The 25,439-nt window shown below is 48.3% G+C and overlaps 1 protein-coding gene across 1 annotated transcript in view; it reads right to left on the bottom strand.

Annotated features, from left to right (window-relative positions):
• Positions 1-8,925: 8,925 nt before the first annotated feature.
• LOC308590798 (ras association domain-containing protein 2-like) overlaps positions 8,926-25,439 on the bottom strand; it is a 34,489-nt gene continuing 17,975 nt past the window's right edge. The window contains exons 5-11 of the mRNA XM_081201063.1: positions 24,220-24,308; positions 19,197-19,357; positions 16,866-16,967; positions 14,183-14,234; positions 12,979-13,100; positions 11,561-11,658; positions 8,926-10,266 (exon numbers count right to left, since the gene is read on the bottom strand). Of these exons, the coding sequence (XP_081057189.1) occupies positions 10,197-10,266; positions 11,561-11,658; positions 12,979-13,100; positions 14,183-14,234; positions 16,866-16,967; positions 19,197-19,357; positions 24,220-24,308 (694 nt within the window). The 3' untranslated portion in view covers positions 8,926-10,196. The remainder of the gene's footprint in view (positions 10,267-11,560; positions 11,659-12,978; positions 13,101-14,182; positions 14,235-16,865; positions 16,968-19,196; positions 19,358-24,219; positions 24,309-25,439) is intronic.

Raw genomic sequence — 25,439 nt, 5'->3', positions numbered from 1 at the left:
TATTGAAGCGAGATCTGTCAGGATGCTAATGCTGTGAACCCCTCCATTTTATGCTCAGGTTGTATATATGTTTAAATACAACTATATATCCTAAAGACACCACAGTGTCTGCTGATCTTCATTCCAATGAAACCAAACCTAGAACCCTTGGAATCTCGCAGCACTCCAAGTTTGGGTTGGTGTGCAACAATATACCGTATTTTTTGCACCTTAACACTCACTTTTTTCCTCCTAGAAAGTAAGGGGAAATGTCTGTGCGTGTTATGGAGGGAATGCCTATGGGTGGCATGCCTACGGATTTTCCTCCTCTAAAAACTACGTGCGTGTTATGGTCGGGTGCATGTTATAGAGCGAAAAATACGGTAATAGCAAGTGCAAGGGAGGCTATTTGTCTCCACTGGACCTTCCCTCCCTAGCTGGGATCTACATGGAAATCTGTTGTGTCCCCCCCCCCCAATGCTGCAATTAGTGAGAGGGAAAAAGTGGTAGGTTGGAATAAGCACAAACTCTCAGGAAGCAAATTGTTTGGATTGCAGCTGAAGTGTTAAAACCCCCCAAAGGAAGGCAGCAACCACCAGCGGCGGATGAAGACCCTCAGGGGGAAAGGCTCTCTGCCTGTGAAAGGCTGCTGACAGCGTGAATCCTCTGTGAGCTGGAAACAGAGTTGTTGTCAGAGCACATCAGGGCTCCCCAGAATGGAACAAAAGCTTGATGCCTCATCTCCACCTGACTGGCCAATGGAGCAAGCTAGGCTCTTTAGACAGTCACCCTGCACAACTCGTGACCCACACACACACACACACAAAGTTCAGGATCCTGGCCAAACAACACATCCAGGAGGCTTATCAAGGCCCTGCAGAGCTGCCACAGGTCAGTGCAACCTGCAAACTGGGTCATCTTGAGTTGTACAGGGCTGGTTCACACCCAGTGGATCTCCTCAGGAGAAGAGGGTTGTGACGGAAAAGTTTGTTTTTGCTGGGCAGGTTGGGTCACCAGGTGTTTTCCTTTTTCCCTGCCAGCAAACGGTTAATGAACGGCAGCTTCTGATTGGCCGGGGTTCCAGGAGGGGGAGTTGAAAAGGAGAGGATTTTGAGCAGGCTTCCTCAACCTCGGCCCTCCAGAAGTTTTGAGACTACAATTCCCATCATCCCTGACCACTGGTCCTGCTAGCTAGGGATCATGGGAGTTGTAGGCCAAAAACATCTGGAGGGCCGAGGTTGAGGAAGCCTGATTTTGAGAGAGTTTTTTAGGTTGGGATAGAGGTTGAGAGAATAGGTTGGGAGATAGGGAGTGAGAGGAGAGAGAGTTGGTTCTGGGTAGAAACATCCACTCTGAGGAATATATCAAAACTAGAAAAAGGAGTCTCTGAGCTTAGTGTGAAGGACAGGGTGTGGTGTCCTGCAGTGGCGTAGCATGGGTTGTCAGCACCCGGGGCAAGGCAAGTAATTTGCGCCCCCTAACCCGTGGATTTTAGCACTCGAGTCTCTTCCACTAGATTAGCGCGCGCCCCCCCTCAGATGTTGCGCCCGGTGCTACGCCACTGGTGTCCTGTAAGAGTAATAGGCCAGGAATTAACTGGGAGGCTGAGGTGGAGACAGAAGTAGAAGCTGGAAAGATACAGTCTACTTAGGTCTCATTCCAGTCAGGAAGAGAGAGATTCTACAAAAAGAGAAGACCCCCCCCCCCAAACCAGTTAAGAGGGGTGTGGTGATCCCTTGGGTCTCTTACTTGGAGTACCTCCAGAGTAGAGTTGTCTAAGGGGTGTGTAACTGACAGGAAGTTCCACCTTGTTTAAGAACCAAAGTATTAAGCAGCAACAGCTGTGCAACAACTGAGAAGGAACTGAAGTGAAATAACATTATAATCTGAAGTATCTTGTGTTTTACCCACTTTGTGTCATACACTTCCTTTGTTTAATAAAATCTTTATTGTTTATTTAATTAAATCCTGCCCAGGACTCCAAATTATTAAGTTTTCCCTCACACAAGTCCCCCACAAGATAATCTGGGGCAGTTTGCAGGAATCCGTGGAATTGGTGTTCTGCGAGGGCGCTCTGTCACCTGCTACTGTGAGATGTGCACAAAGGATGGTGAGTGAACATCTTTATTCAGAACAAACTCAAGCTGGCATTAGGCATGACAGAAGCTCACCCCTTCAAGGCCAGGTCTCCACTTTTGCCTGCTACCATTTACCAGGTGAATGGGACACGGGTGGCGCTGTGGGTTAAACCACAGAGCCTAGGACTTGCTGATCTGAAGGTCTGCGGTTCAAATCCCCACGACGGTGTGAGCTCCCGTTGCTCAGTCCCTGCTCCTGCCAACCTAGCAGTTCGAAAGCACGTCAAAATGCAAGTAGATAAATAGGTACCGCTCCAGCAGGAAGGTAAACGGTGTTTCCGTGCGCTGCTCTGGTTCACCAGAAGTGGCTTAATCATGCTGGCCACATGACCTGGAAGCTGTACACTGGCTCCCTCAACCAGTAAAGCGAGATGAGCGCCACAACCCCAGAGTCGGCCACGACTGGACCTAATGGTCAGGGGTCCCTTTACCTTTATTCACCAGGTACGTAGATCTAGGTAGCTACTTGGTTATCCCAAATGCCCCAGAGTAAGGGGTTGTGAGCCCATGGGAAAGCCCCAGCTTCGCACACGAAGTATTGGGCAAAGACTCCTGGCAATGTCCTAACTTGAGACAAGGTAGCTTCCTGTTTCTTAACTGGAACTGGTAACAGCTGTATATCAGTGTCCTTACTTGAAATTGCAGTTGGCAGCTTCTCAGGTCATAGCCAGACGACCCATTTATTGAGCAGGCATCTTGATTTGTTCATAGGGAGGCTACAGGGTATTACTCCACACTTTCCTGTGCATTTTTCCTTATCGGAAAAAGTCAGATCATTTGGGGAAGTGGATTTGTTGTTACACAAGAACTCCAAATCAGCATTAATTGGGCAACCTGAATCTCATAGAATCATGAGAGTTGCAGGCGACCCAGTTCTTCTTCCTCTTTGGCGATCCCTCGTAGCCAAGTAAGATTGTCTTCCATAAACACGGTTTTAACAGTGAGTCCGTAAGTGACTGTGGAGGCCAATTCTGGATCCACACATCCTTCCACAGTGGGGACATTGGTTTCCAGGCGGGAGTTGGTCATGGTGTGGATTTGCCAAGCATGCCTTCCTCTTAGCACGTTTCTCCAGTGTGGTGTAGTGGTTAAGAGCGGTAGTCTCGTAATCTGGTGAACCGGGTTCGCGTCTCCGCTCCTCCACATGCAGCTGCTGGGTGACCTTGGGCCAGTCACACTTCTCTGAAGTCTCTCAGCCCCACTCACCTCACAGAGTGTTTGTTGTGGGGGAGGAAGGGAAAGGAGAATGTTAGGCGCTTTGAGACTCCTTAAAGGGAGTGAAAGGCGGGATATCAAATCCAAACTCTTATTCTTCTTCGTCCTCCCGTGCATCCTGAGTTCGAGTGTCTTCAAAGCCCACGACACCACTGGTAAAGGCTGTTCTCCAACTGAAGCACTCACAGGCCAGTGTTTCCCTGTTGTCAGTGTTTATACTACATTTTGTGTGTGTGATTTGCCAATGTGAGGTTGAATCCGTTCCCCTACTAGTGACAGTCTAGAAGTGCACTGAACCCACCAATATTATTTGCAAGCATCTTAAAACTTAAAAGCACTAGTGTGACCTCAACTGAGCATTTCTTGCATAAGCCTGGGCAAAGAGGCATATCTTAAACAAGGAAAAGTTCATTGAGAAGAACAATGTAGAATTTCAGGAAGTCGGTCCCTATCCCGCCTACTAAATTAATTCAACTTTGTCCTCACATAACCCCAAACCTTCCAGAACTGTGGGGGTCTCAGATCCAAACTGTGCCCTCATTTCATTCTCCCCAATTTCTTCCCACAACAATTGAATAAAACCAGAGGACCACTGTTGCATTTCTATTGACAAAGTGCTTTAATTAAAACAAAATAATCTAGTTGCATGTGCTTCATACTATATAAAGTGGTATTCACAAGGTGGTTTTATGAAATCCATGGTCCAAACCTCTCCCCCCACAGCACAAGCCTTTGAGAGATCCATGGATAAAAAAGGTGTTTTTTTTTAATCCAGCTAAACATAAATTCTGAAGATAGCGCTGATGATGATGGAAGACTTGGGATACCAAGTATTATTGCATGTGAATGACAGATCAAGATATTGCTAGCTCAGCTCAGCAAAAACAGCTGCTTTCTCACTAGGGGTTGTGGGGAAAATTCCACGCACATGCACCCATACACTCACGCATCCCTGGATGCTTATTAACTTTGTGCCCTGCAAGCTCAAAGCCTCAGGATACTTCCCTTTTCGCCTGATGGAAGCCTCTCAACAGAAGCTTTTCCAGAAAAGGACCCCTGCAGAGCAGATTCTCCAGAAATGTAGCACACAGCACTGATAGAACAAACGGGTACCAATTCTGTTCAGAATGGAAACTGCAATTTATTCTTACCAAGCAACAAATATATTGTCTGAAGCAGGTGAAACCCCATGGATTAAGAGTGGAGAACTTGCAGCAGCCCTCCAGGAGGTATTGGACTCCTGGTCCCATCAGCTCCAGCCAGCATGGCCAACAGCCAGGGATGATGGGAGTCGGAGTCAAGCCTGCGTCGGAGGGCCACAGCTTAAGTCAGCTGCGATGTAAACACAGATCTAAGGGGGGAAAGCTTTAAGAACAGCTTAAAGCCAACTTGCACGTTCCAAAGTGTAGAGTGGTAAAGCGTTTCTGGACAGGACCAATTCAGTTTCAAGGGTGTGTGTGGCCATTGCAAATCTTAGTCATACTCCTCCACCTGGTAAACTCACAACACATGTAGCATGCCAGAAGGCCACCTACTCATTTGCCCAGTGTGCTATTGGTCCATGTGCGTGCCTCATTCAAAGAAGCAACTCCCCTCCAGCCTGAAATGGTACATTCCAGGAAAAGCACCGCCACTGGGTTCTACTTCGGATCTGAACTAGGCCCTAGGAGCAATTTTTTGGCACAACATTTTTGGTGTGTGGTAGTGGGGAGTGGGACTTTTCTTCCTAGCCAATGATTTCATTTGCAAAAGCCACACTAGGAGACATTTTGGGCTGGGTAAGAGATGACACGACAGCTATCTTCGAATATTTGGGGGGATTATCACATAGATGATGGAGCAAAATTTATTTCCTCCAGAGAACAGTACTCAAGTCAATGGGTTCAACCTACAATAATTTCAACTATGCATTGGGAAGACTTTCCTGACGAGGCAAGGCTGCCTTGGATGCTGGCAGTGGGCGGCCCTCATCGACTAAATGGCTTCCGAGGTTAACCTTCCAACGCTATGAAGATTCTCTGAACAGTTTTCTGTGCTCTGGGATAGAAGCCGCAACGAGGACTTTCATCCCCCAGGGCCTGCTGGCCCCTAGGAAGCATCAAAAGACATCTCCTGCCCACCTCCAAAATAAGAGCCAGCTGTATGGGCTCCTTGGAGCAGAGGGAGGATGGCCGTAAGCAGCGCCTTGCGACAAAACCCTCCCCTCTTCAGGAGGCTGGGTATGGATGCAAAGAGCAGTGGTTTTCAACCAGTGTGCCTTGCTGCCCTGGGGCGCCTTGAATGATGGTCAGGGGTGCCATGGGCAACACTGTCCTCTGTCCCTCTTTCCTTCCCTCCCTCCTCTGATGCCCTCTCGCATCTCTGCCTCCCAAAGGCTTGCACAGCTGTTTGCTGCAGCAGCCCTGGCTACAAGCTCCCCAGGAGAATGCTGCCTCTGGGGCTGGCCAGGGGGTGCTTCCCTGGCCCCTGTGGGGCAGTGGGAGGAGGCACCTCTCTTTGGGGCGGGGGGGGGGGCAACTCAAGAGACCATAGGAAGCAGCAGCGGCTGCCTGGAGGACTCCCAAGGAGAGGGGAGGAGGCTGAGGGAACACTCCACAAGTGGGGGTGCTTGAAAAAGGGTGAGGGGCTGCCAGCTCTGCAGGCAAGGGGGTGACACAACTGGGTTCCTGAGCCCCACAGGGGTGCCACAGAAAGAATGCAGTTGCAGGGCTGTCTTAAGCGGCACCAGGATCAAAGATCTGCCGAGCGCCCCTGCCCCCAGTTACCCAGTCCCAGGTGTGCTGGAGGGCGGAGTTGGCTGGCTGCCTCAGTGTCTCGCTGGGTCGGTCACCTCCCAACTCACGGCGCAGAGCCGCCCGCAGCAGAAGAGCCTGCCACAGTGCTCCAACTGACAGGCGGGCTCTTTCCCATACTCAACTCTCGGGCCCTAGACTCTCGGGCTGGCGCCCGGGTGCCCCACACCTCTAGCGCCTATGGGTAAGACGGCTCTGTGCAGTTGGTCAAGGGAGCTGTGGATGCAAAAAGTTTGAAATCCTCTGGAATAGATCACTGGACACAGTAGAGAAATCTGCTCAATAAGACCCCAGAAAAGAACCAGACATAGGCCTGATTAGTACACAGAATCTCAGAATTGTAGAGCTGTAAGGGACTCAAAGGGGTCCTCTAGTCCAACTCCCTGCAAAGCAGGAACCATAGCTCAAGAGTCCCTGACCGATGGCCATCCAACCTCTGCTTAAAAACCTCTAGCATCTGCTGAGGGGGTTTGTCCCACTGTCAAACAGCTCCTACTGTCAGGAAGTTGTAAAGAACACATGTAAAACAAACAGCAGTTCATCCACTTTTTAGCCAAAAATGTAGCATTTATATCTGCATTCTAAGATGTCAAAGCGCACCACATACATAACCTCTGCGATCCTTACAACAACTCTGAAAAATAGACCTGTATTCTCTCCCTTCCATTCTACAAAAGGGGCATCGAGGCAGAGAAAGGGGTTTGTGTATGAGCACCTAATGAATTCACAGTAGAGGTAAGACTTGAACTCGGGCCCTCTCAGTTCACAGCTTTCAGAGACTACGTTACGCTGTCCTTCCTGTCAAGGGTACATTTCTATTATTGCTAAATCTCACACAGGTAACTCCAGTTGCAATCGGAGGTGTGTCGCCCATCAGCCAACCCTATGCCAAAACAAGGGCACTGCTGGGCGGCCCTTGTTTACATTACGAAGTTTAATACGCCAGGATATTCATAGATTTGGGACTTTTTACCACTGGTTAGTTGCAAATTCTTGCGTGGGCGGAACCCTCTGCAGATTTCGCATGACCTCACGCACGACACAAGCCAGTTCACACTTTCAGTCGCCCACCGTCAAGAGATGCACATCCCTGTTTGTGAGAGACCGAACCCTTAGCCAGAGCAATGCAAGTCAGCTTTTGCAATCCTGAGATGCTCTTGCTTAGATCCCAAGAGTTCTTAAAATAACCCTCCCAAAAAACAGACTTGCCCTTTTTAAAAAGGTGACCCACCCTTTAGTTTCCGCCAGAGACTGAAACCATGAACAAGAATGGAATGAAATGTACATTTGGACTAAAGAGTGTACAGCAGTCGTTCCCAAAGTGGTTGGTTCCATCCCCCAGTGGGGTTACTAGTGGGGGGGGGAGATGCTAAGAGGCAAGGAGGTGTCTAGAGGTGTAAATGGCTGATAATAATTATTTTATTATTTTTACCCCATTGAAGAGCTAGTATCACTGGATCAAGTTCATCACTTCTGATGACTCAATTAAACTAAATACTTTTAACTGGGTTATGGGTAAATGTGCAATTTTTACCGTCTTGAGTTATCTTCTTTAGCAGGTGGCGCAAACTGCTATTCTGGACAATCCTTTTTACAGGGTAGGGCTTTACATTGGGCTTGAGTTTATGGAACCAAGGGAGAGGTGCCCCCCCAAAAGTGGGGGAACCACTGGTGTACAGGGCTGGACACAGACCTAGACCTACTTAAGAGTCGACCCAATGAAGTACTGTACCATCGATTTCAGTGGGACTCTCCAAGTACAGTTAAACATGGATCCAGCCCACAGGCTACAATCATCGTTGCAAATCTGTTTGTGCTCTTCAAAGCTTGTTTCCAAGCGCATCATAAGTAGGCTGCTTTCAAGTGCTGGTTCATTTTAGAATCCTCCCCCCCAAAAAATATTATTATTATTATTATTTATATAAATTATTGCTGTTATTTTCCTGTGCATGTAATATTTGGCATATAGATAATAATAAAAGAATAGAAAAGGCTGGAGCTTAAAAAAATATCCACAATCCATCTAGTGCAATTTAGAAGTGAAAAGTTGTTAAAGGGTTAGCTAGCAAGAAAGAGGGGAGACATACAAAGTGGGTTTACCCAGGAGGAAGTTCCACAAAATTTTGGTGGGGCTTCCTCAGGGGGTGTTAAATATGCTCAGGATTTCAGCCCCAACAAGCAACAACACACTAGAAAAGAATCCTTTTTTGGGGGGGTGGTATGCAGGGGCTAAGTAGGAAAACTTCTGAATTATTATTTCTTTTCTCAAAAAAGCTCCACTGATGCCACTAAGGGCAGGACTACATATTACACATAAATACATGTTAATACCTGCTGGCCACTTATGTTAGTGCAAAGCAGCTCAAGGAGGGAGGAGATCATTTTGGAATGCATTAGTATGGGGGGGAGGGGAAACAGGATGCTTAACCCTTTCCTGACCCACTTCAACTAAGACCTGCCTTCAGAGGGGTTCCAGGAGCAACTAAGACCGTGCCTGGAACCCAACAGGAGGAAAACCACTCAGGGATGAAAACTAGAGGCAGAATGCAGTTGGCAGGGAGAGGGTTAAACACCCTTCCCCCTTCTTTGCTTCAAACTGCTCCCCCCACAGATGATTTTTGCCATACTGCCTTATGCAGAGGGATTATTTCCCAGCAATTTCAAACATACATCAAAGGGAGGTGGGAAACGTCCGATGTCCATTTAAAGCCCAAGAGCTTCTCCTGCAAAACCTCCTGGGCATTTGGCCTCCATATCTGTAGAACTGGGAGATCTTCTTGAAAATGGCACTGTCGACAGTTGCAAGGGGTGGAGGAGAACAAATGCATTTAGGATTTAAGTAGGAGGGGCCAAAATCTGCAGCAAGGCCCAAAGACGACTCGCTCTTGGGTCTATTTATGTTTGGATGAGAGAGTAAGCCGGGCATTCTTAAAGCTGATGGAACTTTGCACCGTTGCTATATATAGCAAGGCCAACACAGGGTTAACAGCCACCCTTAAAGAAAAATGGTTTATCAAAGGGAATTTGCACTGTTGGCCTCCATAGCTGGGCCACCAGCCCATTCAAACAGCTGAGCCAAAGAGTCTCCAAAAAGTGGTGCTGCCTGGGTCTACAGTGGCCCCTTGTCTTCAGGGCATCTTAGGGGCCCGAGCCCAGCTGCCCCCACCTTGGCACCGTACAGGGAAGGTATCTGTGCACTGACTTCCTCAGCCACAGGCGAACCCAAGCCAGTTTTGGGCACTCCTTACCTGGGCCAAGATGAAAACCTGTCCGCCTCTCCCCATCTCAAAGGCCCGGTGGAAGCAGGAGGAAAGGGGACTCCTGGAAGGGGCTTTAGCCAGGCCAAGCTGCCACGGGCGACTTTGCTGCCTGAGCAGCAGGGAGAAAGGAGCAGCCAAGGCTGCAATCCAACAGGGTGTGCGCAGAGGAGGCTGCGCCTGAATCCTGTGGGTCTGTGAGAGCCCAGCTTAAAAACATGGGGGAGAGCAAGAGGGAGAGGCCACAGAAATGGGTGGCTGGGTGGATGAGAAAGGGCAGGTAGGACTAAGACCAGGCCCTCCCAGCGGGGGAAGAGAAAATCTGAATATTTTACTTAGAGCTCAGAAATGACCAAAAGAGGGGGAAAAGGGAGGAGACTTCCTCCTCTGGCCCTGACTTGCCACCACAAAGCCAGAATTTGCTTGGAAGGTTAAAGCGGAGTTTTGGTGGCATGCAAAGAGGATGCCCCCAACAGAAACAGAACCTCAGAATCTCCCGGCTGGAGAGGCAAGAAGGTCCACTGGGTCCAGGCTGGCCAAGAGGCAAAGGCTTTGGTGGCTGCCTTGTTTGTCCCCAGCAAGCAGCGCTCAAAAGGTCTCCTGCCGCTAAAGAGAGAGTCTCCGCTGAGTTCACCTCCAGGAAAGCTTGGAGGAAAGGAAAGACAGTTGGTCAAGGTGGGTTCTGTGTTCAAGTTCTGCTCCAGAAAGGAAGAGCCGCCTTTGCTCGTCGCAGCACAAGCAAACAAATCTTCTCCAAGACGTGGCTCTTCTGGAGCCCCGGCAGAGGCAGCAAAGTCCGCCCAAGGGCAAAGGCTTCACATTGTGGCCGGGCCTTCGGAGATCTCTTCTAATCGTTGCTCAATCATTACACGCAGGACAGAATACCTGAAAAATAAGCAGTGTCTTACAGCTTAAAAGGAAAAGGGTGTGCACCCCAGACCTTTGTGGTGAGGAGAGAGGAGCCTTCTCCACTGGGGCGTCAGTGCGGTGTAGTGGTTAGAGTGCAGGACTAGGACCTGGGAGATCAGGGTTCGAATCCCCCCTTGGTCACTGCCTCTCAGCCTAACCTACCTTGCAGGGATGTTGCGAGAATAACATGAAGAAGGAGGGAGAAGTGCAGCCTTGAGCTCCTTGGAGGAAATGTGGGATATAAGTGTAATAATAAAAATAATAAAGAAAACTGGTGTCCAGATGTTTGGGCTGCAACAGGGCAGCTGGGTGGAGACTCTGGGGCTGCTAGGAGTTGTAGTCCAACTTGGTTGGAGGGCACCAGGTTGGCCAAGGCTGCTCTGCATCTTAAGCATCATTTCAAGCAATTCCCACGGTAACATCCCCAGATTGGGCCCTTAAAAATATATTCAGAAAGAACTGTGCTTTGAGGACTGGAATCCAGGGAATCATAGAATCATAGAATCATAGAATCATAGAATCCTAGAGTTGGAAGAGACCACAAGGGCCATCGAGTCCAACCCCCTGCCAAGCAGGAAACACCATCAGAGCACTCCTGACATATGGTTGTCAAGCCTCTGCTTAAAGACCTCCAAAGTAGGAGACTCCACCACACTCCTTGGCAGCAAATTCCACTGTCGAACAGCTCTTACTGTCAGGAAGTTCTTCCTAATGTTTAGGTGGAATCTTCTTTCTTGTAGTTTGGATCCATTGCTCCGTGTCCGCTTCTCTGGAGCAGCAGAAAACAACCTTTCTCCCTCCTCTATGTGACATCCTTTTATATATTTGAACATGGCTATCATATCACCCCTTCACCTCCTCTTCTCCAGGCTAAACATGCCCAGCTCCCTTAGCCGTTCCTCATAAGGCATCGTTTCCAGGCCTTTGACCATTTTGGTTGCCCTCCTCTGGACACGTTCCAGTTTGTCAGTGTCCTTCTTGAACTGTGGTGCCCAGAACTGGACACAGTACTCCAGGTGAGGTCTGACCAGAGCAGAATACAGTGGCACTATTACTTCCCTTGATCTAGATGCTATACTCCTATTGATGCAGCCCAGAATTGCATTGGCTTTTTTAGCTGCCGCGTAACACTGTTGGCTCATGTCAAGTTTGTGGTCAACCAAGACTCCTAGATCCTTTTCACATGTACTGCTCTCAAGCCAGGTGTCACCCATCTTGTATTTGTGCCTCTCATTTTTTTTGCCCAAGTGCAAAAAAAGGAAGAGCTTACTTGTGTTTTAGTTTCTTGACTTCACGATCTTCTTCCTCTTTGAGTTTCTGAATGAAGCTTTTCAGGACGGGCATTTCAAACTTGATATATTGAGCAACCTGCCCAGGAAGGGGGAGGGACGCAAAAAGAAAACAGAAAGGTGATGGAACACGCCACCCCTGCGAGGCAGACACAGAGAAGAGCTTGAGAAACACACATCTCCTGGCTTGAGGTTGGGACTGGCCCCACTCAGCTACCCACGACTGTGTATGCACAGACCTGAGCACCCTCTTCTGGTGCAAAGGGGAACAGGAGTGCTTTGGGTGAAGCCCAGAAACTTCCTGCTTTAATTGTGCACATTTCTTAAGGACAAACAACAGTCAGCAGTCCTCCTGTTTAACACCAGGGCAGGAGGAGAATCAGGATCACGACTGAGCTCTGTGAGGAGGGGAAGTTAACGCTTTTCCTCATTCCTATTAAAATAATCACTTTCTATCTGCTTGCAACACACTTCCACACTTCTTGTCAGATTGAATCCTGACAAGACAGAAGTACTGTTTTGGGGGGACAGGAGGCAGGCAGGTAGGGAGAACACCCTGGTCCTGAATGGGGTAACTGTGCCCTTGAAGGACCAGGTGCGCAGCCTGGGAGTCATTTTGGACTCACAGCTGTCCATGGAGGCGCAGGTCAATTCTGTGTCCAGGGCAGCTGTCTACCAGCTCCATCTGGTACGCAGGCTGAGACCCTCCCTGCCCGCAGACTGTCTCACCAGAGTGGTGCATGCTCTAGTTATCTCTCGCTTGGACTACTGCAACGCGCTCTGCGTGGGGCTACAGCTAATCCAGAATGCGGCAGCTAGACTGCTGACTGGGAGCAGCCGCCAAGACCATATAACACCGGTCTTGAAAGACCTACATTGGCTCCCAGTATGTTTCCGAGCACAATTCAGTGTTTGTGCTGACCTTTAAAGCTCTCAATGGCCTCGGTCCAGTATATGTGAAGGAGCGCCTCCACCCCCATTGTTCCGCCTGGACACTGAGGTCCAGTGCCAAGGGCCTTCTGGCAGTTCCCTCGCTGTGACAACTACCAGACTTTTAGAAGACATCTGAAGGCAGCCCTGTTTAGGGAACTCAAACAGAGATTACAAACTCAAACTCATAAGGATATGTATAACATAATAATTCGTTACAGAATTTGAGTTTCTAATCTCTATATGAGTTTGTAATCCTTGTCAGAATACATACTTTTGAAAGGATTAGCCTGGGAGTTCTAGCATGAAAGGGAGAAAAACCTGTCAGCTTCTACCAGGTCACCTCTTCCTCAGTTTTTCCCCAACCTCAAACGCTGCCCCACAGGGAAGCTGCTCCACCAACCCCTAGATCATTTCACCTGCTCGTCTCTGAACTGAAATAAGATTCCACCGCAAAGCAGCAACTCACGTCGTAAGTGACTTCTTCCACCTGGTCCTTTTCCATCAAGAACACCTTGGAAACTTGTTCACAGGGTCCCTGCAGAATCCGAGCAATCAGCGGGTAATCTGTCACCTTTAACTTCTGCTTTTCTGCATGAAACAGCGAGTGTGGATAAGCAGGGACCCCTAAATCCACCCTGTTGCCCCAGACACAGAGGAGGGGGGAACAGCAGCAGCGGCAAGCTCAACCAAGCAAGAACTTTCTGAGAAGCATCCAAGCAGGGGGTGGGGGCCGTTTTGCAACCCAAGGGCCACATTGACCCATAGTCCATCCCTCTTGGGGCCTTATGTCAAGAGAGGTTGTGGCCAAAGTGTACAAATTGGTGGGCAAGTATTGCAGCTCTCAAGGCTACCTGTGAAAAGGTTTTCCCAACAGCTACTTCACACCGTTTTAAATTATTTTTAAAATCCATCTGCAGGAGCACCGCTGGCCATTCCCCGAGTTGGTGAGGCTCGTTTAGCAACAACGAGAAACTGAGCCTTTAGTGTCATTGGCCCAGTCCTGTGGAACGCCCTGCCACTGGAGATTCAGCAGGCACCTTCTGTGCCAACTTTAAATGCCTGCTGAAAAAATGTCTATTCCGCCAGGCCTATGCAGGCAAGTAAGAATACATCATTCCACAATGGTTAATTGATGCCTGCTTTTAACGTTAAAAATATTTTTAATGGTTTTATTGTATGCTTTTAGGTTGTTGTAGTAAACCGCTTTGGTCTTTTATGATATAGCAGTATACAAATAAAAAAATATATTTTTAAAAATCCATTTTAAAACATGTTTTAAATGCACATATGGCGGGGGGCTTTGAGGCAGGTGAAGTTAACAGCTGGGGTGGGCTTAACTCATTTCCCTTCCCGCCCCCCATGCTCCGTGGCATCACAATTAGGCTGGTGACCCATGGCTTAAATCCATAACTGCTTAGCTGCACCACAGCCCTATTGAAACCAGCACACAATACACTATGGACAATATAGAGAGATACAGAATATGGATTATGAAATAACATGCAGTTGAAAATGTTGACAGTAAGATCCATGGAGGGGAAGTCTGGAGATTGAGAAAAATCTCTAAATATGGATATGTAATTGGTACTGTTATAACTTTATGCTTGTAAAATCAAATAAAAATTATTATTATTTTAAAAGAAACCAGCACACAATAACAGCCTGCTCACCTCCACTGGTGTGAACAATGTACAAGGCGAATTCCTCTGCCGAGTTCTCAATCTGAACACAGAGAAAAGAAAACACAGAAAAGATAAAACTCTCTCTCTCTCTCTCTCTCTCTCTCTCTCTCTCTCTCTCTCCCACCCACCCACCCACCCACGGAACAAGGTTTTCAGGTTGACCAAGATCTGGAAACCAAGGGTCTGGAAACCAAGCCTTATCAGGCACGGTTGATGGGGGTGGGCCAGGGCCGTCTTACCCATAGGTGCTAGGGGTGCAGGGCACCCGGTCGCCGGGCTCTCAGGAGTGCCAGGCCAAGAGTCCAAGGCCCGAGAATTGAGTCTGGCGAAGAGCCCACCCGTTGGTCGGAGCGCCGCAGTGGGCTCTTCTGCTGCTGGCAGCTATGCGCCTCGAGTTTGGGGGCGACCAAGCCAGCCAGCTCCACCTTTCTGCACGCCTGGGACTGGGCAACCTGGGGGGAGGGCACGCCGGATGGATCTTTGCACCCCGGCGCCGCATATGCTTAAGACAGCCCTAAGCTGGGCATGTTTAGCCTGGTAAATGGAAGACTGAGGAGATATCATGGCCATATTCAAATACATAGCAGAGACAGCTTGTTTTCTGCTGCTCCGAAAGGAAGGACCCAAACCAATGGATTCAAACAACAAGAAAGGAGATTCCAATTAAACATCAGGAAGAATTTTCTGACGGTATGAGATGTTCAACAGTGGAATGGACTATCTCAGAAGATGGCGGACTCTCCTTCATGGGAGATTGGATGGCCATCTGCCAGCGATTCTTGAGCTGTGATTCCTACATTGCAGCGGGTTGGGAGTCCCTTCCACCTCTAAAATTCTATGATTCTATAAGGGAGGCAAGATGATGCCCAGGCTGATGTTGCTGGACTCCAGCTCCTGTCAGCCCTAGAGTTGGAGTCCAGCAACCTCTGCTGGTCTAACCACTTCTTCCTGTTTCAGGCTTGGTGGGCCCGAGGGTGCCGGCTAAGTCAACGTGCAGCAGCCAGACTCTATGGCCTGAGGCTGCCCTTTGGGGCTGTTCATGTTATTTTATTCCACCCAGTGAAGCATATCAGCCTCCAGAACCAGCCCAGAGTATGAAAATGCAAACACAACACACTGGCTAATAGCTGTTAGTGAATATGCAGTGGTACCTCGGGTTACAGATGCTTCAGGTTACAGACTCCGCTAACCCAGAAATATTACCTTGGGTTAAGAACTTTGCTTCAGGATGAGAAGAGAAATTGCACGGCGGCAGCGGGAGGCCCCATTAGCTAAAGTGATACCTCAGGTTAAGAACAGTTTCAGGTTAAGAACGGACCTCCGGAACGGATTAAGTTCTTAACCCGAGGTACCACTGTACGATGTCATTCAAAATATACGAATAAGTCACTTCAAAATGACGTCTATATCATACAACACATCTCACAAAATATACAAGTAACTACAAGTTGTTATATGTATTATATCCGGAATAGTTCAACTGTTTCGGAATAAAGTCTTCATCAGCTGGAAATGGGACATAAGACATTGCAGGCAATGAATGACAACAAAACTGAGCCACCTGCATGTAAGTTATACAATAGAACAAAATATATAAAGAGGTAAAGGTAAAGGGACCTCTGACCATTAGGTCCTGTTGTGGACGACTCTGGGGTTGCGGCGCTCATCTCGCTTTATTGGCTGAGGGAGCCGGCATTTGTCTGCAAACAGCTTCCGGGTCATGTGGCCAGCATGACTAAGCCGCTTCTGGCGAACCAGAGCAGCGCACGGAAACACCGTTTACCTTCCCGCCGGAGCGGTCCCTATTTATCTACTTGCACTTTGACGTGCTTTCGAACTGCTAGGTTGGCAGGAGCAGGGACCGAGCAACAGGAGCTCACCCCGTCGCAGGGATTCGAACCGCCGACCTTCTGATTGGCAAGTCCTAGGCTGTGGTTTAACCCACAGCGCCACCCGCGTCCCTATATAAAGAGGTACATACCAAATAATTATCAGTGAAATATTAATAGAAATGGGGATCATGCTAGTGGATCAGTGCCCACTGGATAGTGTAGCTGCTGATGCTTACAACACAAATACATTTGTGTTTGACTCTGATACATATAACTTGTGGTTACTTGTATATTTTGTGAGATGTGTTGCATGATATATACATCGTTTTGAAGTGGCTTATTCATATATTTTGAATGACATCATAACCCATTATATATTGACTAACAGTTATTAGCCGGCGTGCTGTGTTTCCATTTTTGTAGATTGTTACATTTTGCAACACAGGGGTTTGTGTTTGTCCAGTCCAAGAATAGGCAGCTGTGACAGCAGGCAGCTGATTGGTGCCATCACGAGAAGTAGACACAGATATACAACCTACAGATGCCTTTACCAACTTGGGGGTTCTCCATGGTACGACTCCCATCAGCCCCAGGCAGCACGACCATTTTGGACTACAACTCCCATCAGCACTGCCGTATGAAGCTGAGTCGGATGGGAATTGTGGTCCGAAATAGATGGGAGGCCCCCGAGGCTGGGCAAGGCTAGGGACAGCCACCCTCCTCCGCAAGCCCCACAGAAATGGACCAGAGTTGGACAGGGGCCCAGGAGGAGAGGACACCACTGGGAGACTTTCCCAGCTCAGATTTGGGCCAGTACAAAATGTTGCAGCAAAACTTGCCTTGAACTTGTTAAGCAGAAGCTTGAGCACTTGAGGCGTCGTCATGGTGCTGTTGATGCGGACATTTGTGATGGAGCCGTAGGCGGGTGTGAAAACCGATGTCTGCGGAGAGGAGCAGAAAGCCATCAGAAGGCTGGAGGACAGGGTGATCTAGACAAGAGGAATCCCTGGAGGTCCACAGAAGCACAGAGGGATGTGTGAGCCATGTATTGGGGGAGAAGGGGGAGCTAACGCCATGGCAGATTAGAAACTATGGAAGATCTTATTGAGCTCCTTGTTTTGATTAATTTCTTGCAGTCATTTGCTTTATTAAAAGGCTACTGTGCTTGCTATTATAGGGATTGACAGTGTTTCTTGGTTTTTAATGCTGCCGTGATTCTTGTGAACCGCTCAGAGCTCAACATTTGTTGCTGGAAAAGCAGAATGCAAAGATTAAATCAAAATCGAATCGAGAAAGAGGAGTTGGTGGAAGGAAAAGAACAATTGCCAGCAAGAGGACTGACTACAGGCATCAAAGAACCTCAACAATTATAATCAATTATTCTAAATTCATACTACAAACATTATGATATATAAATCCTAGTTAAAATATTATAAAATTGATTATGAAAAGTATTTTTTCTTTTCATTCTTCTTGTTTCTCTCTTCTACCTTTTGTCTTTCTTCTTTTCTAGTCTGCATTCTGGAAAATTGTGTAGATAAATGTTTTAATGTATGGTTATGTATTGTTTCTATTTCTTCTTTTCTTTTCATTTTTTTGTAACATTTAATAAAATAAAATTAAAAAAAATTAAAAAAAGAACTTCAAAAATTAACTGGGAAATGGTCATACATTCCGGAGCAAATATTATGGAGCTTTTGAATTCTCACATTGCCAGCATTCTGTAGTTTTATACACATCATAGTTTTCCGTGTATAACACGCCCCCGTGTATATTTAAGAAAATGGGGGAAGATTGCCCAGAGTTGTTGAGATTGGGGGGGGGGGGGGATTGCCCAGAGTAGATGAGCTTTTTGAGGGCTAAAATTCACTCACCTGCCAGACCAATGGTGACTATCGTGCACGTTGCCAAACCAACCTATTGTCTGCCCATTCGCCAACAGCAGCCACCCTAATCACACGCCCAATTACTGCAGTAGCAACCTATGGGCAGCAGCCCTTACCATGGCCACCAGTCATGGCCAATCACCCCTGACAAGCTCCTGCTTGCACCAGCAACCAATCCCCCGTCCCAACAACGCACTGACCATGTATAAGACGAGCACCAATTCTGGACATTGTTTCAGAAGAAAAAAAAACCTCGTCTTATATACGGAAAAGTATGGTACATGGGCACCAAACTCTGCTAAGTGAAAGCCAGAATGTGGTGTAGGGCTTAGAGCGTCAGACTAAGAGCTGGGAGAGATCAGAATTCGAATCCCCGCTTGGTACGAAGCTCACTGTGTGACTTGGGCCAGTCATTGCCTCTCAGCCTAACCTACCTCACAAGGTTGTTGTGGGGATTACTGTATTTTTTGCTCCATAAGACGCACTTTTTTCTTCCTAAAAAGTAAGGGGAAATGTCTGTACGTCTTATGGAGTGAATGTGTGATTTCTGGAGCCGAATAGCCCAGGGGCGAAAAGCAGACCGTGCTTTTTTTTTCTTTTCTTTTTTAAAGAGGGAAGGGGGTGTTGAAATGAAGCAGCTGATCGGTGAGCAATCGGGAGGGAGATAAGGGATGCTAGCGATAAAGGAGGCTGCCTGGGAGGGGGGAGGTAAAAGCCCATGGATCCTCAGGATTTTTACATTGGGTCACCCCAAATTCACCATCATATCACATAGCATATCCATGGCTACAGCCTGCACCAAAAAAATCATGCACCCACTGTTGCGTGGGGCACAAAAATCTGCTTACAAAGCACGGATCCACATGGATTATCAGGATTTTTGCATTGGGCTACCCCAAACTCACTGTCAAATCACATGTCTGTGGTCACAGCATGAACCACAAAAATCATACATCCACTGTTTGTTCAGAATATTTTTTTTCTTGTTTTTCTCCTCTAAAAACTAGGTGTGTCTTATGGTCAGGTGTGTCTTATGGAGTGAGGAATATGGCAAGGGAGGGGAGAACCACATATTCTCCCTTGAACTCCTTGGAACAAAATGCCACAAATACATGATAACACAAATAATAAATAGAGGCTAGTTTCCATATAAAACAAAACAAAACAAAAAATGCCTGCCTTAACAATTCTCTGGAAGGCACCGAGAGCTACATTCTTGACCTGGATCCATCCCTAAATCACGATGCTCCTGCGCTTTAGGGAGACCCTCCTTGGGAGACTCACTTTGTGGTTGTAGAAATGCCCATTGATGGAGAAGCGGTGCCTCCTGATCCTCCGCTGCTCACTCGGGGTGCGGAGAGTTCCCCTGCGGCGCATGCCCACATCGCTCCGCGTCCGCATCAGCTGCGGCGCTTCTTCTTGCTGGGCTTTGAGATCGTTGTCATCTAAAACGGAGGAGAAAGGTGTGTCAAAAGAAGCTGACCTCCCCCAAAGAAATTCCAAACAGCTGTATCTGAAGTGATGGACGTGAGGCAGGAGTTGATAATGCAGGTGAGCTGCAAGCACGCTGCCGGCCAGCCCTGTGGAGCCTCCTTTTATTGACACAAATATGCAAACCAGTCAGATACATTTTGGGCTGTGACCTTTACACATCTTCCGGTCCCGAGATCGAGGGGTGGTACAAAGCTATTTTGGCACCTGTTTCCACCGCGTCATTTTCCCTTGCACTGTGTATGACGAAGGAGACAAAAGGTCTCAGAGACAAAGGTTACAGACAGGGCACCGCAGACTACTGAGACCGCAAAAGGTCAGACAGAGGGCAAGATGTTCAGACAGCTGTGGCTTGTCTGTGGGGGGGGGGGTGCCCCGCACCCCAAGGTCATGCGCGCAGGCAGGCTAAGGCTGCCTGCGGGTGGGGAGTGTCCTCCCTCCGGACCCAGCGATTATCCCTACATGTACCTTTCAAAGTTTTCAAAAAAAAAGAGGCCAGACTCCATCGTCTGACACAGCCAGCAACACACATACAGGCTTACGGGGTCTGAACTGCAGATAAAGGACCAGGAGGCAGCAATACTCTTGAATACCAGGTGCTGGAAGCTGCAAGAGAAGAGAGGGCTCTTATGGGAAACCGGCAAGCAGGATTTGAGCGTGACGGGCATCTGGCTGGCCACTGAAGAACAGGATGATGGATTAGGTGGGGCACTGGCCTGATCCAGCAGGCGCTTCTTATGTTCTTACATGATCTTCTCCTGGGAATTCCTCCTTCCCTCTCTGGCATGAGAAGGACTCTGTAGGATCAGACCCAAGCCACATGTGCCCAACCAGGAGCTTCTGGGAAGCCCACAAACAAGATGTTCAGAATCGGGACAAATAACTCAGGTCCCCTTGCCTTCTTTTTCCAATAAGAGAAGCATATTAGCATGGGGCCTGCTACCAGCTCACAATTTTTACGGACTCTTCCTACTGCGGGTTACTCAGTTTGCAACAAGCAGAACTTGCACGATGCGCACAAAGCAGCCCAGTGTTCTACTCACGTGTAAAGGCAATGCGAAAGCGTGCAAAGCTCCATCCTCCTTGCTGCCTTTCACAAGCTGGAGGGCAAACAACTGAAGCACAAAACCTCCTTTGTGTGTGGAGCATCTCTTCACAACAGAGAATTGGGGAATATGAAGAAGTGTTTGCCCTCCAGCTCACAAAGGGTGAAACTCAGTGGGCTTGTCCCTCTCCATGTGTTCCTTTTACACATGAGTAAGACTCCCAAAGAAAGGGACGCGGGTGACGCTGTGGGTTAAACCACAGAGCCTAGAGAAGGTCGGCGGTTCGAATCCCTGCAACGGGGTGAGCTCCCGTTGCTCGGTCCCTGCTCCTGCCAACCTAGCAGTCTGAAAGCACGTCAAAGTGCAAGTAGATAAATAGGTACCACTCCAGCGGGAAGGTAAACAGCGTTTCCATGCGCTGCTCTGGTTTGCCAGAAGTGGCTTAGTCATGCTGGCCACATGACCCGGAAGCTGAACACCGGCTCCCTCGGCCAATAAAGCGAGATGAGCGCCACAACCTCAGAGTCGGCCACGACTGGACCTAATAGTCAGGTACCCCTTTATCTTTAGGACTCCCAAAGAGGATATGGGAAGCTGGTGCTTTCGGTGAAGGCAGACGCTGGAGACATGGAATGCTACTGTTAAGTGTTAAATGAAGGTGTCTGTGAGGGGTTAAGGTTATAGAAGTTCAGCAGCAAGCAGAGAAAACAAAGGAAGGGTGAATACTGAAAATTGTTTCCTGGAATTGCTCTGAGATCCAGCTGCAATTCTGCCAGCACAGCCAATGTTCCTAGTTGCTACAGAAGCCAACATGTTCCCCTTCATTAGAGGTTCTCAAAGAATCGTAGAGTTGGAAGGGAGCCCCAGGAATCATCAAGCCCAACCCTGTGTGAGTTGGAGTGGTGCCACTATCCGGAGATAAAATCCATAGCCAGTGTTTTTACTGTGAGAAGAAGTCAACAATGTGCTATTCACAGACTCCTTTCCTAATCAGGGTGTCTTCGGCTACATTTGTAACATGCTCCAACCTTCTAGGCCAAGGTCATTTGGATGTCAACTCCCTAACAATTGTGATCTAAAGTGCCTTAGCTGTGTTCTCTGGGAGGGCTGAGCAACACTCCTTTCATCTGGGCATCCCTTCTAAGCTGTTGCACAGAGGTTTAAACGTTCTCAAGCCTGAGAATCGGAAGGTCACACTTATAATAATAATGGCCTGCTGATAAAATTAAGCTTGGACTGGTGCTGGTTTTCATCTCTCGATTATGGACTGCTAGGCTGCACATCAGTTAATTGTGATGGTCTTACTCTGAATGGGTTTCTGAAAACTTGGCGGGGTGTGTGCGGATTGTGCAGCAGAGAAAACTGATAACCCTGACCATGCCCTGCTCTTGGCTATGGGGAAGGCAAAAAGAGGCAGGCAGTGAACACAATCGCCCACAAGCATCTTCTCCTGCATCATGCAGCCCAAGGGGCGCACTCGTACTCTGGAGTGCTGAAGGCCAGTGGCAAAGCTGCATGCTCCAGCACTGAGGGCGGAGAGCAGGCGGGGGCGTGGTTGGCGCACGTCCCAGGGAGTGTGGCGTGCATCCTGGGGGCGTGGCATGCCGCCCACGGGGGCGTGGTGTGTCCTGCTGCGTGGAATGCCACCCACAGGGCGTAGTGCCTGGCGCAGTGGGGGGGGGATGCGTGGCCCATGATGGTGCTGAAGGCAACTGCTTGTGGAGGGCAGTGGCCAGATAGACAAGAAGGTTACCCTGGCAGCTTCCAACTGGCCCAGGGCTTCCAAACTGACGCAGCAAAACATATTCAACCACTGACTGTTGCGCATGGAAGAAGAAGAAGGAGAGTTTGGATTTGATATCCCGCTTTATCACTACCCGAAGGAGTCTCAAAGCGGGTAACATTCTCCTTTCCCTTCCTCCCCCACAACAAACACTCTGTGAGGTGAGTGGGGCTGAGAGACTTCAGAGAAGTGTGACTGGCCCAAGGTCACCCAGCAGCTGCATGTGGAGGAGCGGAGACGCGAACCCGGTTCACCAGATTACGAGTTTACCGCTCTTAACCACTATACCACACTGACTCTCAGGGGGGAACTCAGCTAGGGTGGTTTTGTTTATTGCTTTGCACAAAAGTTTCTGAACAGCGATTTCCATCAGCTATTTTACCTTAAACCCACTAGTCTTCCAAGCAGTGAGTGGGATTAAAATCATTACTGCAGAAATGTCTAACAGTGGCCCTATGGCTACAGCAACATGGGGCACTGCCCTTCCCACATTTCCTTCCCGAAGACCCGGACTACTGAAGCATCCTGTGTGACTTGGCGTTTCAAACACCTGCGACTCCAAATAAATTGGTTGCTTTGCGCTTCTCGTCCCGGGGGGGACCAATGCAGATGCTGAGACTTTGATCTATCTAAGCAGAGGTTGCCTGGCTTGCTTTGGTTTTTTAAGGGAAGGGGGAAAAAGAGGGGGGAGGCGAGGCGAGAACGACACAGCTCAGATTGCACAAAGCCCGTAAATGCCAAAACCCACGTGGTGGTTTTCTGTTTTGTTAAACAGGAAGGCCGATCTCGGATCAGAGAGCGATGGGCAGTGGGGAGAGCTGCAGAGAGCGCTTCTCCTGTAAATGTTTATTTCTCCATGGCAACTCTGCTTAACAATGACTCCTGTTATTCTCCCTTTCTAAAGAGAGGAGGGCTGTGTTGCCAAGGAAAAGGGGAACAAAGCTCATTCTTCCACACCCCTCAGTGTGTGTGTGTGTGTGTGTGTGTGTGTGTGCGTGTTTCACGCTGGTCTCATGAACTCGGAGGCGCCTGGCTGCCCCTCAAGGCCAGCATCTTCCTGCTTTCCACGGGGGCCAAACAGACGCCTCTGGCAAAGTCCACAAGCAGGATTTGAGTGCAGCCACTCTCTCTGCCTCTGGCCAGGGAGGAAGGTAAAAAGTAAAGAGTAAAGGACCCCTGGATGGTCAGGTCCAGTCAAAGGCGACAACGGGGTGCGGCACTCATCTCGCTTTCAGGCCGAGGGAGCCGGCGTTTGTCCACAGGCAGCTTTCCGGGTCATGTGACCAGCAGGACTAAACCGCTTCTGGTGCAACGGGACATCGTGATGGAAGCAAGAGCACACGGAAACACCCTTTACCTTCCCGCCACAGTGGTATCTATTTATCTACTTGCACTGATGTGCTTTCGAACTGCTAGGTTGGCAGGAGCTGGGACAGAGCAACAGGAGCTCACTCCGTCATGGGGAATCGAACCGCTGACCTTCCGATCAGCAAGCCCAAGAGGCTCAGTGGTTTAGACCACAGCGCCACCCACGTCCCTCACTTGCCGATCAGCCTTGACCTCCACAAATCTGACACACACACACACACACACACACCCCTTTTAGAGCTACCCAGGCCAGAGGTTGTGACTGCATCTGGAAGTGGCAAGTTTAACTCTGAACTGTATGAAGAAGTCATTCCTTTTAAGAACATAAAGAGAGTTTGGTGGATCAGCACCATCCACATCACAAGAGAACTCTGAAACAAATATTTAGACCCGAGATACAGATTGCTCTGTTCCTTTTAGACACATAATTATGGCACTCCTAGCACGGGGTAAGCTCCCAGAAAAACACCTTTCAGAAACTGATTTACTACACTTCACAGTGAGTTATTGTCATAGATAAGGATTATACTCCATTATTGCATTATTTTCAGAAGATGGAGACACCCAACTCCTTAGCACCAGTAAGGACCCCCAGCATCCTTCACTTCCCCTATCTTACCAATTCCCCCATCAATTCCGTCCCCATCCATCGAGGGCTCAGCTTCCGTGACCTGAATGTCTGGTAAGGTTGACGGCTTTATGACTGACCTAAGTAGGGAAGAGACAAAATAAGAGAATTCGGGATTTAGAAAATACCTTGAAAGATTTCCCCAAGCGTTCTAAAAACACAGGTTGATGCAAGCAATTATTGTTCATCTGCTCGTGTGAATAGTAAACACAGCACAAAATCATAGTGGCAAGTTATGTGAGGGTGATGGTTTTGTTGTTGTTGCAAGATGCATTCTTTAGCTGCGATTCCTGCACTGCAGGGAGGGTTGGACTAGATGGCATCAGGGCTCCCTTTCAACTCAACAATTCTAGGATTCACCACAGAAGTAGCCAGCATGATCTTCTGTGTGCCCTCTGCACCCCACTTCAGACTCTAATAGACACATGGACACCAAAGAGGGCACACTTTGAAAACATGATGTCAGAATTGCCTCAAGTCGGATGTTAGGCAGGAAGCAGGGATAAAATTATGTGTGAGGCTTAAATATTTTTGAATGCTTTGCTTAGTAAAACAGCTCCCTGCATGCAGCAAAACAAGAAGAGGGAATTGCAAAATCTTTTGACCAAGGTGCACTTATTTTTTGCAGGCAGGGAAAATTCAAAACTGCAACCGTCCCTGGAGTCTGAAACTCCAGCCTCCAGAATCCTACCACCACCTTCTGTGTAATGTGTAGAATGGATCTGTGCCATGTTAGCAACAGACTCTGGTTACAGCAGAAATTACTGAGCATTTCCCAAAGCTTTAAAAACAAAAACAGCAACCAAGAGGCTCTGCTGCCATCCTGACTATAATTTCCACTTACAAAAACTTTTTATTTATCTGCAACTTGTGATCATGTAGATTACAGTGTTCCACAAGCAGAAATAATCAAGGTCACAGTGCCACTTGTATAGTCTGGGCTGCATATTTTGCAGTTCCCAAGTTGGTTTGTTCATGGGGATCCTAGATGCAGACAGACCAGCCTTGTACTTGGCCATATCTTATTTTCTACCCAAGGAGAAGGGGCAGAGAGCAGTGTGAGCCCAGCAGGGGCAGGACTTGAAATCTCTCCCCTAAAACCCAAGTCTACTTCTCCAGTGTTCAGGAAAATCAATGATATTTCTTCCCATTAAAAAAAAAGGTTTATGATTTTCTCAGTTTGTTTCTGGCCCCAATCCACTCCCACCCTT

The sequence above is a fragment of the Podarcis bocagei genome (genome assembly GCF_964188305.1).
Source record: "Podarcis bocagei genome assembly, chromosome: 7".
Taxonomy (NCBI): Eukaryota; Metazoa; Chordata; class Lepidosauria; order Squamata; family Lacertidae; genus Podarcis; species Podarcis bocagei.
The sequence above is the reverse complement of the archived record's forward strand: the minus strand, read 5'-3'. Positions and strand labels throughout refer to the sequence as shown.